This window comes from Melanotaenia boesemani, chromosome 9 (assembly GCF_017639745.1).
Source record: "Melanotaenia boesemani isolate fMelBoe1 chromosome 9, fMelBoe1.pri, whole genome shotgun sequence".
NCBI classification, from domain to species: domain Eukaryota; kingdom Metazoa; phylum Chordata; class Actinopteri; order Atheriniformes; family Melanotaeniidae; genus Melanotaenia; species Melanotaenia boesemani.
In genome coordinates, this window is record NC_055690.1 from 22,168,508 (window position 1) to 22,186,702 (window position 18,195).

The 18,195-nt window shown below is 39.8% G+C and overlaps 1 protein-coding gene across 1 annotated transcript; it reads left to right on the forward strand.

The window, feature by feature from the left end:
- Window positions 1–1,670: 1,670 nt before the first annotated feature.
- Window positions 1,671–18,011, forward strand: prpf8 (pre-mRNA processing factor 8). Its single transcript, XM_041994308.1, is given in 44 exon segments — window positions 1,671–1,873; window positions 2,486–2,630; window positions 2,759–2,927; window positions 3,053–3,217; window positions 3,354–3,572; window positions 3,650–3,862; window positions 4,130–4,255; window positions 4,432–4,537; window positions 4,858–5,048; window positions 5,206–5,325; window positions 5,478–5,667; window positions 6,046–6,165; window positions 7,050–7,184; window positions 7,325–7,454; window positions 7,580–7,776; window positions 7,869–8,075; window positions 8,648–8,811; window positions 8,914–9,040; window positions 9,220–9,412; window positions 9,577–9,764; window positions 9,863–10,101; window positions 10,187–10,333; window positions 10,461–10,671; window positions 10,788–10,904; window positions 11,005–11,252; window positions 11,353–11,532; window positions 11,646–11,781; window positions 12,128–12,297; window positions 12,502–12,631; window positions 12,742–12,888; window positions 13,017–13,177; window positions 13,353–13,544; window positions 14,044–14,281; window positions 14,411–14,539; window positions 14,760–14,873; window positions 14,960–15,133; window positions 15,363–15,556; window positions 15,719–15,958; window positions 16,126–16,267; window positions 16,411–16,434; window positions 16,436–16,552; window positions 16,656–16,795; window positions 16,948–17,150; window positions 17,429–18,011. Coding segments are annotated over 43 exon segments (7,041 nt in total). The 5' UTR covers window positions 1,671–1,873; window positions 2,486–2,497; the 3' UTR covers window positions 17,584–18,011.
- Window positions 18,012–18,195: the final 184 nt, after the last annotated feature.

Here is an 18,195-nt window from a genome sequence, read left to right on the forward strand (position 1 = left end):
ATATATATATATATATATATGGCCTTCATAGTCTGCGCAGACTACATTTGATGAAGAGAATGTACAAGTTATAAAACTATCTGATGTAATGACTGTTCAAAGTTAAACGGCCAAGAATGCTAAAGAAACACTGGTAAATACTGGAATAAAGCAAGTTTTCATTGAATCAGAAGTTTCAAGTAGTTTCCTTTATCCCTGCTTTAATGGGAAACAAAAAGGGTTGGTGAATATGCAGAGAAACAAGATTCAGCCAATACATTATATAAATGTATCAAATCTTATCAAAATGTACAGATAATGGTCGTAGCACACTTTATTAAATGCCAGATCTTTGGCAGGAAAAACTTTCTTAATCAATTATTTCGTTACAAAACACAAACTTAATTTCTTGTTTTTAAAAGAAATATGGAGAAAATTATTTGGTTGTTCTTACTGAAGCAACCCCTCAAAACATTAGCTCTGTGAGTGACGCTAGATCACATAAGAAAGGTGGAGGAGTAGCTGTTTTGTTCAATGACTCCCACCAACGCAAGCAGATGTCTTCTAAAAACACTTTGATTCATTTGAATATGTGGCTTTCCAGATTAATTCCTCATGTTATGTGTTGTTCCTTAACATATACAGGTCACCTAAATACTGTGCAACCATTTTTGATGAATTTGCCGTCAATAATTTGTGTTTACTTTAAACATGTAGTTATTGTTGGTAATTTCAACATTCATGTAACCTCCAGGACAGAAGGAACAAAATAATGTGTTGTCTTCTTGATAAATTAAATTAAATTTAATGAAATGAAATGAAATTGAATGAAATGAAATTAAATTTAGTTTAATTTAATTTAATTTAATACATAATTAATTATCTAATAATCATTACATCTAGAAGAAATGCTTTTCACTTTTCTGTACAGCTTTTCTATGTTTCTGTATTTTATGTTATTTTATTTGCCTTTCTTTTATTTGAAGTGATTTACATCATATCATTTGGCAGTATAGCTCAAAACATATATCTTTTACACATCAAGTACTGAACACAAGGAAATATATGATAAAACCATATAAACACATTTATACGACAGTCTTCTAAATGTGTTAATTTTTAACTTTATTTAGATGCAGGCTGCTTTCCCCAATGATTTTTGGTCCAATCCTGTTTTAGAGAACTATGTGTTTATTTATTTGTTTGTTTTCCTTTGTTTGTTATTAAGCAACTTAACACTGATCTATGAATCTCTTGAGTGTTATAAAATGTAATGCAACTAAGGGTAACTCAACAAAGAACCATAATCTCTTGGCAATGTATGAGAAAATAACGGGTGTTCATGACTTTAGAACAGCAGTTTCAGTCCAGCAAAAACAAAACATGTAAATAAAGCCACAGAATAGGAAAACTTGCCAAGCATTCTACATAAGCACGTCACTATAAATATAATCTAAATGTATATACCTTTTAAAAATGGAATTCACCGTTATCCACAAGCTGACAATAAAAATCGCTGCTCAGTTTCTTTTATTGCTTGGCAGTATGCACTCCCACTCAACAGGGGGAGTAGTGTACCGGAAACACTGTCATCCGGGTATTCAACTTAGCGCTAGTTCTACGTTTGCGTAGTTTTTTCGGACGTAGAGCCAGTTCATTTTAGCCGGAAGTTCACTGGTAACCAGCGTAGATATCGGCTTTGAATTCAGAAGCGGTGCGTTCATCGTGGGCAATTCGTCGTCGGTTATGCAGTTTTGTGGAAACAGCTCAATACACCACCGACGCGGAAGAAAACAGACAATACGGCTGTGAAAGAAAAGAGAAATGTTGTAGTTATTAGTAGCGAATGACCCGAGATTGTATTTTGCGTTAAGAGACTGCCTTTGGAGCGAAGGTAAGGGAACTGTGGACGCTTTTTGTTGTTGCATATCGTGCAGTAGCTAGCTGTTAAGCTAACGTTAGCATCTTGCTAACGACTTCCACGCTTGGCCTAAAATCAGTTATTACAGTACTTTAATTATTCTGTTGTCTTCCATGTGGATTTTACCATTTCAGCATGTTAACGTGAAGATGAGTTTATATCTTAAACTTTTGTTTTCCGAGAGGTAAATTATGTTCTGTTTGGTGATATGAATTTTTTAGATTGTCCCGCTTGTGGAAGCCATGTTGAGCTAAGGTAACAAGCGTGGGCTAATTGTTATATTAGCCGATGCTAATAGTTAGTTGTACAAAATGGATAATATTGTCCAACTAAGTGTACAGAAGTAGGCCAGTTTTTGTATGGTTTTATATTTGTGTTCTGTGTAAGTGCAGACAGGAATGACAAAGTTAAAATAAAGTTAACTTCAGGATCAAAGTGCTCTTTTTTTCCCCCCTATGTCACACTACTCTTCTTTAAGTCAAAGACTAATTGTTAGATTTATATCGCTTTTTCTCAGTGTTTGTGACGGTAATAGTCAAGCATTTATGATGTGAAACAATTAATCTTCTTGTGTTTGTTTTTTTTTAGTGAAGCATCATGGCAGCTACTTTTCCCTACAGAGGTGTCCCACCAGGGATGCCACCAGTCGTCCCTCCAGGTGTTCCGCCAGGTGTTCCTCCTCCTGTGCCTGTCCCAGATTACATGTCTGAGGAAAAACTACAAGAGAAGGGTAATTTTATTTCTCATATATATTCAATTCCACATATTTGTGATATTCTATCAGTATATAATCATTAAATTTAGAGTAAACAGGATTAACTTTACAGTTATCTTTTTGAATGTTTTCCAATCTTGCAGCCAGAAAATGGCAGCAGTTGCAGGCAAAACGCTATTCAGAAAAGAGAAAGTTTGGCTTTGTGGACGCTCAGAAAGAAGACATGCCACCTGAGCACGTCCGGAAGATCATTCGAGACCATGGAGACATGACCAACAGAAAGTTTCGCCATGACAAGAGGGTCTATCTTGGGTAAAACTGTATTTTACTTCAATACTGTATTGATTCAAAACCCTAAAATAATTTAATCTAATTTGATAAATCACTTATACCAAATTTTCTTCACATCATCCCTTGTCTTTGCTCTTTCTCAACAGTGCCCTCAAATACATGCCCCACGCAGTTCTCAAGCTGCTGGAAAACATGCCGATGCCCTGGGAACAGATTCGAGATGTACCTGTCCTGTACCACATCACTGGAGCCATTTCCTTTGTAAATGAAATCCCATGGGTCATAGAGCCAGTCTACATTGCCCAGTGGGGGTAAGAGATAAGTTTGGTATTCTTTGTTTAAGTTTTGAGCCAGTTTGTTTTGTTTGATTATTCACTTGAAAATGTATATCAAGTGCACTATACACCAAGTTTTTACCAGTCGTTGGTATTTTTTCTTGCATCCCAGCACCATGTGGATCATGATGCGTCGTGAGAAGCGTGATCGACGACACTTCAAAAGGATGCGCTTTCCACCATTTGATGATGAAGAGCCGCCACTCGACTATGCTGACAATATCCTTGATGTGGAACCCCTGGAGGCCATCCAAATGGAGCTTGATTCTGAGGAAGATGGTTCAGTTGTGGAGTGGTTCTATGAACACCAGCCCCTCAAAGACACCACCAAGTGAGCCTTTACATCTGCTTGTAAATACTACAGTCTAAATATTCTGCATATTTTGCTGACGTTTATGTTCTTTTCAGGTTTGTGAACGGCACCACTTATCGGCGCTGGCAGTTCACACTGCCCATGATGTCAACTCTGTACCGTCTGGCCAATCAGCTTCTGACAGATCTGGTGGATTACAATTACTTTTATCTGTTTGACCTGAAGGCCTTCTTCACTTCCAAGGCCTTAAATATGGCTATCCCAGGAGGACCAAAGTTTGAGCCCCTAGTCAGAGACATCAATCTCCAGTACGTACAGTAATCTGTATGAAATTGCATACTTGACACAGTTAACCCCGTTGGACTGTGGAAGCATGTGTCCTTTAATAATAATAATAATAATAATAATAATAATAATTTGTTCATCAGCATAAATGTATTTATTAGGTTTGTATTTGTTAAGAAAATATGTTTCTCTCTTACAACTACTTAGTAAAACAGCTTCAACCTGAACAGTAAAATGAGAACAATACTAAATCTTTTGTGCTTTTTCTAATCTTTCTGTTTGAATGACAGGGATGAAGACTGGAATGAGTTCAACGACATCAACAAAATCATCATCCGACAGCCCATCAGGACAGAGTACAAAATCGCCTTTCCATACTTGTACAACAACTTGCCGCACCATGTGCACCTGACCTGGTAAAAACTGAATTTCTTAAAACTATCCTCGTTAAAACAGAACAGTTACTAATTATAAATAAACAGATTGACAAACAGATTCAAAGCTAAAAGTTACACTGCATTACTTATTATGTAGCTATATTTGCTATCTTATCAGCTGTTTAAACATTGTACTTATGACTCTCATTCTGCAGGTACCATACACCAAATGTGGTGTTTATTAAGACAGAGGATCCAGATCTGCCAGCATTCTACTTTGACCCACTCATCAACCCCATTTCTCACAGACATTCTGTCAAGGTTTGTATTGGAGATGATTTGCCTCCTAACTCTGACAGCACAGGAAAAACACATTTTCCTTTTTAAAAAAGATATACAGAATTTAAATGAAATCCTCTTACAAAGGTGCGCTTGCATTGGTCTGCTTGCTTGTGCATAAGAACAGGAGGAATAATAAAATGAATGGTGACCAATTTATTATATTTCTGGCTGCAGCTGCAGATAATGCCCTATCATTCAGATATTGCATATAATACACAATTAATATTCACATAAGTTAAGTAACTTCTATGTAATGAAGTTTATGATTTTTAAATTGTTCATTTCCCCCCAAATCTCAGAGTCAGGAGCCTCTCCCTGATGATGATGAGGAGTTTGAGCTTCCTGAATATGTGGAACCATTTCTCAAAGAGACCCCGCTGTACACTGACAACACAGCTAATGGCATTGCTCTGCTTTGGGCTCCGAGACCCTTCAATCTCCGCTCTGGCCGCACAAGGCGAGCCATTGACATTCCCCTGATAAAGAACTGGTGAGCAAACTGTCACGTTTAAACGAGTGTTAATATTTTGTACTTTTACTGATTTTAATTGCTTGGGTTATTTGTATGGAAAAAAATTGCCTCGTTTATCTAGTTGTCATATTTAAGAGTTTAAGGAGCAATAAACAAATGTCTTCAAATTTTACAGGTACAGGGAGCATTGTCCTGCAGGACAGCCAGTGAAAGTGCGAGTGTCATACCAGAAACTCCTGAAGTACTATGTGCTCAATGCTCTCAAACACAGACCACCCAAAGCCCAGAAGAAGAGGTGAGTATACAAAACCATTTTTTTTTTATTTTTGCTTACTCAGCACATGGGGTTGTCTTTTGTTTGAAATGTTCCATGAAGTTTTTTTTTTTTTTTTTTTTGCTCATCTGCCAGGTATTTTGTTAGTAAGTTTTTGATCTGTTGTGTTCCAGGTACCTCTTCCGTTCCTTCAAAGCCACAAAGTTCTTTCAGTCCACCAAGCTGGACTGGGTGGAGGTGGGCCTTCAGGTGTGCAGACAAGGTTACAACATGCTGAATTTGCTCATCCACCGTAAGAACCTCAACTACCTGCATCTGGACTACAATTTCAACCTGAAGCCTGTTAAGACTCTGACCACAAAGGTACAGTTTTCAGGGCAGATCTGTTTGTTAAACTCATTTAGTCATTTCTTTATGACTGTAGCTCAGGAGGAGGAGCAGTCGTTTTCCAACCTGAATTACATGTCGAAGTGTCCTTGGGCAAGATACTTAACCCCAAGTTGCCTCCCGATGTTACCTATCGGGGCGTGAGTGTCTGTGTGTGAATGTGACAGGTAGTGTAATGCACTTTGAGTGGTTAGGCTGACTGAAAAAGTGCTATATAAGAACAAGTTCATTTGCCATATCGCACAGAAATGAAAATATGTAATTGAGCATGGAAAGAATCTGAAGTTGGATTTTTCTTTTCATTGTTTTTTTTGATCACTTTTATTTATCTGTCTTTTTTGCTGTCTCCTCCAGGAGCGAAAGAAGTCCAGATTTGGAAATGCCTTCCATCTGTGCAGAGAGGTGCTGCGTCTCAGCAAGCTGGTGGTGGACAGCCATGTGCAGTACAGATTAGGAAATGTTGATGCTTTCCAGGTTGGTTTTATTCACCTTTCATTTCATCTAAAGGCCCACAACATTTATTTTCAGTGTAAGTAACTGTATTGTCAATACAATTTGAGTCAGGGTTCATCTGTGCATCTCGTGTTGAACTAGAAGTGAATGGGTTTTTGTTACTGAAGCCTCGTTTCCACCAACAGGTGCGGATTGGGATGGTTAGGGTGCGGGTATGGATTATAAACTATAATCTCGTTGCATTCCCATAGTCAACTGTAACCTTACCTGAGAGGCAGAGTATCAACCAGATGGCGATAGACGCCTCAGCTACGTAATGGCATGACACCATCACAGTCCAACATCTTCCATAAAGTATACCCAAAACATCAAGTTCTCTCTGGACCTCTTCGTACGTGTGTCTTAATGAATTTTAAACAGAAATTTAATCAACAAAAAGAAAACCTGTTGCTCTTAAACAAGCAGCCATTCCTGCTTCATTTTTATGCTAGATCACAAGGGAAGTGACTTTATTTTCAGCCAGTCAACAGATTGCTCTGTGTCAAGCTCCAGTTTTTTGAGTCAGATCGGTTAAATTGGTACCCCAAACGGAAGGGTCCCAACAAAGTAGGACGTGTCGGGTCGCATATTAGGGTACCCTTCCCAGAAGTGCCCTGATCCACACCCGTTGTTGGAAACAAGGCCTAAGAGTAATGTTCTACTTTCAAAAGGGAAAGATACTGGCACAATTGGATTACTATTAACAGAAGAATGTGCTGTTGGTGACGAACAGTTTTGAGATCTCTTTTTTTATTTTTATTTATTGTCAGTTTCCATGGTGGATCAATTTTAACATCACATTCGATATTGCCTTTACCATTATTTTACAATGTGACTTCACATTTAGTTTTGCTTCTGTGTCATAGTTGGCTGATGGATTGCAGTACATCTTTGCCCATGTTGGACAACTGACAGGCATGTACCGCTACAAGTACAAGTTGATGAGACAGATCCGGATGTGCAAAGACCTGAAGCATCTCATCTACTACCGGTTCAACACTGTGAGTAACACAGAACTTAGTTGTGAAAACAAGATGATAGGTGCCCATTCATTTTAAATAATTATTATTAATGTTATTATTTTTTGAAGTTTACGTAGCACTCTAAAGTTATACTGTGTTTATTATGTGGTTTGAATTAGGGCCCTGTGGGCAAGGGTCCAGGTTGTGGATTCTGGGCCCCTGGGTGGCGAGTGTGGCTTTTCTTCATGAGGGGCATCACTCCACTTTTGGAAAGGTGGCTGGGGAATCTGCTGGCCAGGCAGTTTGAAGGTATAGTTACATTTTTCAATATTAATTTGAGAAAAACGTGTTGTGATATGCAGGTTTAGACATAGTAGGTAGGAGAACGTGTGCCACTTGAAGCAGCAGCAGTGTTGTTCTTTTTGCCAAAACAGGCAGACACTCCAAGGGGGTGGCCAAGACTGTGACCAAGCAGCGTGTGGAGTCCCACTTTGACCTGGAGTTGCGTGCTGCAGTGATGCATGACATCCTGGATATGATGCCTGAGGGTATTAAACAGAACAAAGCCAGAACCATCCTGCAGCACCTGAGTGAGTCCTGGAGGTGCTGGAAAGCAAACATCCCATGGAAGGTCAGTGCACCACTGGAATTTCTTTGAAAAAGTGAGAGTGGATTCTTTAGATTATTTATATATATTTTTTTTTATCCCCCACCTACTTTCAGGTGCCAGGCCTCCCCACTCCCATAGAGAACATGATCCTGCGTTATGTGAAGGCCAAAGCTGACTGGTGGACAAACACGGCTCATTACAACCGTGAGCGAATCCGTCGCGGAGCCACTGTGGACAAGACTGTGTGCAAGAAGAACCTAGGCAGGTTGACCCGTCTGTACCTGAAAGCTGAGCAGGAAAGACAGCACAACTACCTGAAGGTAACACGAGTGAAAGCTGCTATTTTTAATTCTGTGCTTGTGAACCAATCTCCTGATACAACTATAGGTTGTTTTGGTCACTGAACTGAGGGGAAAAAAATTGTATTTGGGATTTTTTTTTCTCAACCACCAAAAACAACCTAAAGTTTATTTTTGGTCATTGAGCTAAATAAACATTCCCTATTTTGTATTTTCATATGTAGCTACATGTGTTGTAAAATGGTAACTTGCTTTGGCAAATTGAACAAATATAATCAACAAAAAGTACTCACTGCAAAGTTATTTTCCGTTTATTGTATTCCTCTTACAAAGGCGCACTTGCATTGGTCTGCTTGCCTGTGCGTAAGAACTGGAGGAATAAAAAAGTGAATGGTGGTCTAATAAACACTGGCTGCAGTGGCAGTTGGCTCTTCACTGTTCAGATATTAGCTTTGACCATTTATATTTGGATTATCAAATGTAAAAGAAGTAAAATATAATGGTAAAGGTATCACTTTACTTGAACGGTTTTAGCGTTCTCACATTTTTATTTTTTTTTTTATTTTTTTTTATTTTGCATTTTCTGTTGACAGGATGGGCCTTACATCACAGCAGAAGAGGCAGTGGCTATTTACACCACCACTGTTCACTGGCTGGAGAGTCGGCGATTCTCTCCCATTCCTTTCCCCCCACTGTCCTACAAACATGACACCAAGCTGTTGATCCTGGCCTTGGAGAGACTCAAAGAGGCATACAGGTAAACACAACTGGAATGTAGTCAAAATGAATCAACAAATGTTCTTCGCAAACTTTTAATTTTTTAGATTGAATTTTATTCCATTTACTTTTTGTGTCCTAGTGTGAAGTCTCGTCTGAACCAAAGTCAGAGAGAGGAACTGGGCCTAATAGAGCAGGCCTATGACAACCCTCATGAGGCCCTTTCCAGGATCAAACGTCACCTTCTTACACAGAGAGCATTCAAAGAGGTACAGATACTGAAGAATATAATCTAAAATTGACAGTATTAAAAACAAGGATTTGAAACAAACTTCTTTTTAAAAAAATAATTTAGTGGTCTGTGGTATGAGGCATATATATATATATATATATATTTGTGTTTAATTCAGTCCTTTTAAAATTTTGAGAACATTTTCTTCTGTTGCAGGTTGGTATTGAGTTCATGGACTTGTACAGCCACTTGGTGCCAGTGTACGATGTGGAACCCCTGGAGAAAATCACTGATGCCTATCTGGACCAGTACCTGTGGTATGAGGCAGATAAGAGACGTCTCTTCCCACCCTGGATCAAGCCTGCTGATACCGAACCACCACCACTGCTGGTGTACAAGTGGTGCCAAGGTGATACTCACTTTAAGCTTTTTTATGCTGAAATAGAGCTGTTGCATAATTTTTATCTGTATGAACACTGAAAGTAAATGAATGATACATTTATTTAAGATACAGGTATCTGTTTTCATAAATAGATTTCTAAAACCTGAAACTTGCTTCTTTTTTTTTTTAAGGCATCAATAACCTGCAAGATGTATGGGAAACGGCAGAGGGAGAGTGCAATGTGATGCTGGAGTCCCGCTATGAGAAGATGTATGAGAAGATTGATCTAACATTACTCAACAGGCTCTTGCGTCTTATTGTGGACCACAACATTGCTGATTACATGACAGCCAAGAACAATGTGGTCATAAACTACAAGGTAAGCCCTCAGCTTTTTAATAAGGTACTTTGTCAGAGTTTATGTATTTGTTTGTATTTGAGCTTGGCGTCTTATTTTTTGTCTCGTTGCTCACTTAGGACATGAACCACACCAACTCTTACGGCATCATCAGAGGACTCCAGTTTGCCTCATTCATTGTGCAGTATTATGGCCTGGTGATGGACCTACTGGTGCTCGGCTTGCACCGTGCCAGTGAGATGGCTGGCCCACCTCAGATGCCCAATGACTTTCTCAGTTTTCAAGACATTGCCACAGAGAGCGCCCACCCCATCAGACTGTACTGCCGCTACATTGACCGCATACACATCTTCTTCAGGTGAGCTTGATTAAAACTCCTTTCTGACTTATATTGTTTAGTCAAAACCATATCAGAAAATAAAAATTGTTGCAAATTTTTCCAGGTTTTCTGCTGACGAGGCCAGGGATCTGATTCAGCGATATCTAACGGAGCACCCAGACCCCAACAATGAGAACATAGTGGGCTACAACAACAAGAAGTGCTGGCCTCGTGATGCCCGCATGAGACTTATGAAGCACGATGTCAACCTGTGAGTTAATGCTCGATCTTTGAATCTTAGCTGATAATTTATTAAATTAAATCTCATTCTTTGTAAAATGTAACTTAAATAAGAATATTGCCATAGAATTTGAGGAGATGTCTCTTATTTTTCCCAGTGGACGTGCAGTGTTCTGGGACATCAAGAACCGGCTGCCTAGATCTGTGACCACAGTCCAGTGGGAGAACAGCTTTGTGTCAGTCTACAGCAAAGACAACCCCAACCTGCTCTTCAACATGTGTGGCTTTGAGTGTCGCATCCTACCAAAGTGCCGTACCAGCTATGAAGAGTTTACTCACAAGGATGGTGTCTGGAACCTGCAGAATGAGGTGAGAAATAAGCAGTAGAAACACCGTTGGTTAATTTTAGTTTCAACAAACAACAGTTTTTTTTTTTTTTTTTTCCCAAGAGTAAATCTCGTCTCATGTGGTGTTAACTTGTTCAGGTAACTAAAGAGAGGACTGCCCAGTGTTTCCTGCGTGTGGATGATGAATCAATGCAGCGCTTCCACAACAGAGTGCGTCAAATTCTGATGGCCTCTGGATCCACCACTTTCACAAAGGTTAGCAGAATATAAACTGCGCTGCCAACATACACATTGATAAAAGTGAAAGTTAAGAAATCTTAATTACAAAGTCAATATCTCTTGTTTTTATTTCCAGATTGTGAACAAATGGAACACAGCTCTGATCGGTTTGATGACATACTTCCGTGAGGCTGTGGTAAATACTCAGGAGCTCCTGGACCTGCTGGTTAAATGTGAGAACAAGATTCAGACCCGTATCAAGATCGGACTGAACTCCAAAATGCCTAGCCGCTTTCCTCCTGTAGTTTTCTACACTCCCAAAGAGTTGGGCGGGCTTGGCATGTTGTCCATGGGTCACGTGCTTATCCCACAGTCAGACCTGCGGTAAGGACCCATGCTTCTCTCTGATAACATTGCCTCTTGTCTAAAAAGTCTTTTGCCTTGTTTTATTTTGTGATGTTTAAGCAGTTTCTTGCTTTACCAGGTGGTCCAAGCAGACAGATGTGGGCATCACCCACTTCAGGTCTGGAATGAGCCACGAAGAAGACCAGCTCATTCCAAACTTGTATCGTTATATTCAGCCTTGGGAGAGCGAGTTCATTGACTCTCAGAGGGTCTGGGCCGAGTACGCCCTTAAGAGACAGGAAGCCATTGCCCAGAACAGGTATGCCTTAAGACAACTCATCCATTTTGATTTCTTTTCCATACTACTCTTCCTATACTTGTATAATACATTTTATTGTGAATTAAGTGAATTATAATGTCTTTCATTGTCAGACGTTTGACTCTGGAGGACTTGGAGGACTCGTGGGACAGAGGAATCCCACGTATCAACACGCTTTTCCAGAAGGACAGACACACGCTGGCCTATGACAAAGGCTGGAGAGTCAGGACAGATTTCAAACAGTATCAGGTATGAAGAACATGCTTTTGATATACTTATAAGACAAAAAAAAATGTCCTGGCTAAATAAAGTTTACTACATCTAGAGTGTCTGTAATAGTTTAGACATATACTGCCAGTCAAATGTTTGAACACCCTTACTAATTGGATTTAATAGGGAAAGTGTGTCTAAACTTTTGACTGGTAGTGTGTCTCAGCCAAGGAAGATTTAAAAACACCTTGAAGCTGTCTGGCTGTTATTTCAGACACCACTTATTTTGTTAACAAGAAAATATGTCTGTTGAAATATCTGTTTAAATTTGGTGATGAAAATCATGCTCCCATTAACTGAGCTGATGTGTCCGTTTGGAGTACAGGTGTTGAAGCAAAATCCTTTCTGGTGGACTCACCAGAGGCATGACGGTAAACTGTGGAATCTGAACAACTACCGCACAGACATGATCCAAGCTCTGGGTGGTGTGGAGGGTATCCTGGAGCACACACTCTTCAAGGGCACTTATTTCCCCACTTGGGAGGGTCTCTTTTGGTAAGAGCACGTCACCACAACTATAACAATAGATCATGTGAAGCAGCAATCAAAGAGTAGAGAAAGTCCTGCTGCTTGTTGCTCAGCCAAACTTAATGCTGCCTTTACTGTGCCTATTTATTTCTATTTTGCTCCAATTTCTAATTTTTGAGATACATTTGTCATATACTAAGTGAAGTAATGTGTTAATTTTTTGTGTTTTAGGGAAAAGGCCAGTGGCTTTGAGGAATCCATGAAATGGAAGAAGCTAACTAATGCTCAGAGGTCTGGTCTGAACCAAATCCCCAACCGTCGCTTCACACTTTGGTGGTCACCAACCATCAACAGAGCCAACGTTAGTTCAACTAGCAACCGTTAACAATGATCATTTAATTTTTAGTTATACTGGATATGCTGAAAAGAGGCTGTGTTTAATAACAGTATTTGCTCTCATTTTGTTTCTAGGTGTACGTGGGTTTCCAAGTACAGCTTGATTTGACAGGAATCTTCATGCACGGCAAGATCCCCACACTGAAGATCTCCCTCATTCAGATCTTCAGGGCTCACTTGTGGCAGAAGATTCACGAGAGCATTGTCATGGATCTTTGTCAGGTAGTTTCAGATCTACTACTTTTTGCTTTGTATTACTGCCATTTTATTACTTGTCAAAAAAAATGTGGAAAAAGTAATACCTCATATTCTTCTTGTAGTTTAAATAATGTTCTGCTTTTGGTTTACAGGTGTTTGACCAGGAGCTAGATGCTTTGGAGATTGAGACGGTGCAGAAGGAGACCATCCACCCCAGGAAATCCTACAAGATGAACTCATCCTGTGCAGACATTCTCCTCTTTGCATCATACAAGTGGAACGTCTCCAGGCCATCTCTGCTTGCTGATTCAAAGTATGACTGTTGGAGTAACATTACTGTTATTACAAACTTAAAAGTTGGTATTGTGAAGCACTTTGGTCAACTAAAGTTGTTTTATTGTGAGATATATATGCTTCTTTAGTTGCCATAATAAAACGTACATTTTAAATGTTTTTGTGTTAATTAAAATGTCTGTGTCCTCTTGCAGGGATGTTATGGACAGCACCACCACACAGAAATACTGGATTGACATTCAGCTCCGCTGGGGTGACTACGACTCCCATGACATTGAACGTTATGCCAGGGCTAAGTTCTTGGACTACACCACAGACAACATGAGTATCTACCCCTCCCCCACTGGAGTGCTCATTGCTATTGACCTGGCTTACAACCTCCACAGGTGCAAATTATTGAATTTTCTAATTTTATTTATTCATTTATTGTTTTATTAAAACCGTCCGTTTTAGTTTCCATTCGTTTCTAGTCACTATCAGCGTGCAAACTCTGTTTTACTTGTTAAACTTGCTTAATTTGACTCCCTAAAGAACTAATAAACCAAGTAATGTCACTCTCTGATTTATAGTACCACTATATTATTGTTGCCTTACAACAGTAGAAAGAAAAAAGAATGTGAGCTTGGTAAGTGATTGCTGACAACATTGCGTGCATTTTGACGTCAACTTGTTTATGTCTACAAGCATGTTCCTCAATTGCTTTTAAACTTTTCACAGTAGTTTTCAAATTACCTGTACATGAACATAACATTTTAACACACTAAGAGAGGCTTGCATAGCATTCCTTGGTCCTCCGTTGGTCTATGTGGAGTAATTTGGGGATTTGTCTGGATTTTATTGTAGATAAAAAAATCTCAATCTGGCCTTTTTGTTATTTTTCTTTAGTGCTTATGGGAACTGGTTCCCTGGAAGCAAGCCTCTGATCCAGCAGGCCATGGCCAAGATCATGAAGGCCAACCCTGCTCTGTATGTGCTCAGGGAGCGCATCCGCAAAGGACTGCAACTGTACTCCTCTGAGCCCACTGAGCCCTACCTGTCCTCACAGAACTACGGTGAACTCTTTTCCAACCAGATCATCTGGTTTGTGGATGATACTAATGTGTACAGAGTCACTATCCACAAGGTAAGAATTGTTGTAGAATAATTTTTATTTTAAGGTTGTGTGTTCAGGGTCACTGCTTTTGCCCAAAAGTATACCAAAATGTCCTTTTTAAATTCAGTCACTTTAAATATTCCTCATCTGTTCCAACAGACCTTTGAGGGCAACTTGACAACAAAGCCTATCAATGGAGCCATTTTCATTTTCAACCCCAGGACTGGTCAGCTCTTCCTCAAGATCATTCACACATCAGTGTGGGCTGGACAGAAACGTCTGGGACAGGTGCAGAAATAAATTATATATATAGATATATATTAATTATCGAATACTATGACTTTGTTCCTTTATTTCTTTTGATTATTGAAGTGTCTAAGATTATATCTCCTCATGGCATTATACCCTTTCAGATGAGTGCTTATATTTTGAGCCATAATCCAATATTTTGTGATATAGATCTCCCTGGGTCTGAAAAACACATTTTACAAAACATTTTTTTTTCTAGCTGGCCAAGTGGAAAACAGCCGAAGAAGTTGCTGCCCTGATTCGCTCCCTCCCTGTGGAAGAACAGCCAAAACAGATCATTGTAACCAGAAAAGGCATGCTGGACCCTCTGGAGGTTTGACGCTATAACTGCTAGAATAATTGCAATATTTGAAGGGAGTGTCTCTATAGATAGTCAAAGCCATACTTGATGTCTTTCAGGTCCACTTGCTCGACTTCCCCAACATTGTGATTAAGGGCTCAGAGTTGCAGCTGCCCTTCCAGGCTTGTCTTAAGGTGGAGAAGTTTGGAGATCTGATCCTGAAGGCTACAGAACCACAGATGGTGCTGTTCAATCTTTATGATGATTGGCTGAAGACGATCTCATCTTACACAGTAAGTTTCACACCAAACCGAACAATGATTAACTCTTAATTTGTTACATATTCCCAAGGTTCAAACAGAAATTCATAGCTCTTTTCCGCCTACACATAGTGAGTATAACAAATTTGTTTTAGAGGTTGACACAAGATGATTTTTGAAATTCCAAATTATAAAAATGTATTTTACACACTTACTCACTCCCTTGTGTAAATAGCTGTTTGGTTGTCCTCTCTACTTCTAGGCTTTCTCCCGACTCATCCTGATCCTCAGAGCGCTCCATGTCAACAATGATCGTGCCAAGGTGATCCTGAAACCAGACAAAACGACCATCACTGAGCCCCATCACATCTGGCCCACGCTCACTGATGAGGAGTGGATTAAGGTGGAAGTGCAACTCAAGGATCTCATTCTGGCTGATTATGGCAAAAAGAACAAGTAAGGATGGTTTCTGGGTAATTTAGGGTTTGGTTCAAGCAACTGATTTCAGTGTGTTTGGACTCCGCCACTACTGATCCTTTTTTCCCCCCTTTTTAAACTAATTTGAGAAGATTTTATCTATACTTGCACTTTGTAATAAAAGTTTTTGTCTCTGTCCAGCGTGAACGTTGCTTCACTGACCCAGTCTGAGATCCGTGACATCATCCTGGGTATGGAGATCTCAGCACCATCACAACAACGTCAGCAAATTGCTGAGATTGAGAAGCAGACCAAAGAACAGTCGCAGCTCACTGCCACACAGACCCGCACAGTCAACAAGCACGGGGACGAGATCATCACCTCCACCACATCCAACTATGAGACCCAGACCTTCTCATCTAAGACAGAGTGGAGAGTCAGGTGTGCAGGCACTTCCTGCTTTGTTTGAAAACCATTTTTGCACTCGGAAGAGGAGTTGAAGCTTGATCCAGAAATGAAGACTAAGCTTTATTTGAGTTTAATAAATGACTGATAAGGTGAATATATTTTTCTGTTGGCTATAATTCTATTCATCCTTTCTCTGTCAGGGCCATATCTGCAGCCAACCTCCATCTCCGAACAAACCACATCTACGTGTCATCTGATGACATCAAGGAAACTGGCTACACCTACATCCTGCCTAAAAATGTCCTCAAGAAATTCATCTGCATCTCAGATCTGAGAGCACAGGTAGGTATCCGCTGTACTTACCTCTGACAGTAGTCAAAAGCCCACTGCTCCGTACTTGTTCTACTTGAGCAGCCTGTCACATCTCATCAAAGTATTTAATAAAAAAGTTTCAGTTGATACTGACCCCAATGTGTTTATTCCAGATTGCAGGTTACCTCTATGGCACCAGGTCCACCAGACAACCCCCAGGTGAAGGAGATTCGTTGTATCGTCATGGTGCCTCAGTGGGGAACACATCAGACAGTCCACCTTCCTAACCAGCTGCCCGGTCATGAATATCTTAAAGTAAGACAGAGAGAGCACTTTTAGGTTCAGTCTTGCAGATAAATGTCAGATGTGTTAGGCGCTCCAAAGTACAACCTTTTTTTTTGTTCCTTTCTTTGCACAGGAAATGGAGCCACTTGGCTGGATCCACACTCAGCCTAACGAGTCACCTCAGCTGTCCCCACAAGATGTCACGACCCATGCCAAGATCATGGCTGACAACCCTTCTTGGGATGGAGAAAAGACCATCATCATCACTTGCAGGTAAGTCCCATTTTAAGGCAACCACTCTCTTGGATTCTGCTGCATAACCGTTTTTATTAGCATATATACATGTTTTCAGTCTTGGGAATAAAAGGAGCATGTTAAGTAATATTTAAATGTTTGTGAAATCTCCTTTTACTTCTTGTTCCCAGCTTCACCCCAGGCTCATGCACACTCACAGCCTACAAGCTGACACCCAGTGGGTATGAATGGGGTCGCCAGAATACCGACAAGGGGAACAACCCCAAAGGCTACCTACCATCTCACTATGAAAGAGTGCAGATGCTGCTTTCTGATCGCTTCCTGGGCTTCTTCATGGTTCCTGGCCAAGTTTCCTGGAATTACAACTTCATGGGTCAGTAGTTTTGTTTTATTCTTAGGTATTTGGATGTGCTGAATGATGACCACACGTCCTTAACATTTTAACTTGTTACAAATTAGTCCAAACTATGACTTTCTGCTTTGTCCCCATGTCATCCTTGTTGATACTGAAGTTGTAAATTACAGCTCAAAAACTCAGATGTTAGGCTAACTTGATATTTAAATGTTAAACAATATTCAGACATGTTGTAGCAGTCAAACAAAATAGGCTGACTTGTTGGATTTAAATATTATTTCCTCTTCTTACTACAGGTGTGCGCCATGATCCCAACATGAAATATGACCTACAGCTGGCCAACCCCAAAGAGTTTTACCATGAAGTTCATCGGCCCTCGCATTTCCTTAACTTTGCCTCGTTGCAAGAAGGAGAGATTTACAACGCTGACCGCGAGGACATGTTCGCTTGATATGTTTTGTAGATAGCTCTGCCAGAATTATGTGGAGCCAGTTCAGAACAGCTCTTGTATTATTTCTTTGAGCACATGTAATTGTGATGTTTGGGAATTTTTATGTGAAGGCTTAAGGACCTTTTTAGATTTTGTTAGTTTTCTACAGTTTTGTTTCCCCTTCTGTCCTTGATTACAGAGAAGTTTAGGAGCCTTGGGGTATTTTGTGACTTGTATCTCAGCATATATGCATTTCTGCGTAGTTTTCAGTACTAGATACTTTGGTGTAAAATTTGACATTATTTCAGAAAGTTAAAAGCTTACTTTCCTCTTTGAGAAATGAAATTGAAAGTTGCATTTTCACACTTGTAACACGCTGGAACTGTGCTCTAATGTACATCTGTGACATTGTAGCCTGGGTTTAAAATAAAGATCACTGTTTTTATAAACCTTTATTGTCATATTATCTATCTTGACAAATCGGAATTTTTTAATATGGTGTAAGCAGATGGGAAGTAAATCACTTGTTCTTTCTGACTGGGAACTTTATTTACGTACTTCCCTCTTCTGAGAGGTCAAAGTGTCTCAGCTAAAGCAGTACCTGTGGTTTGGTTTCACTGAAGCATTTTGGAT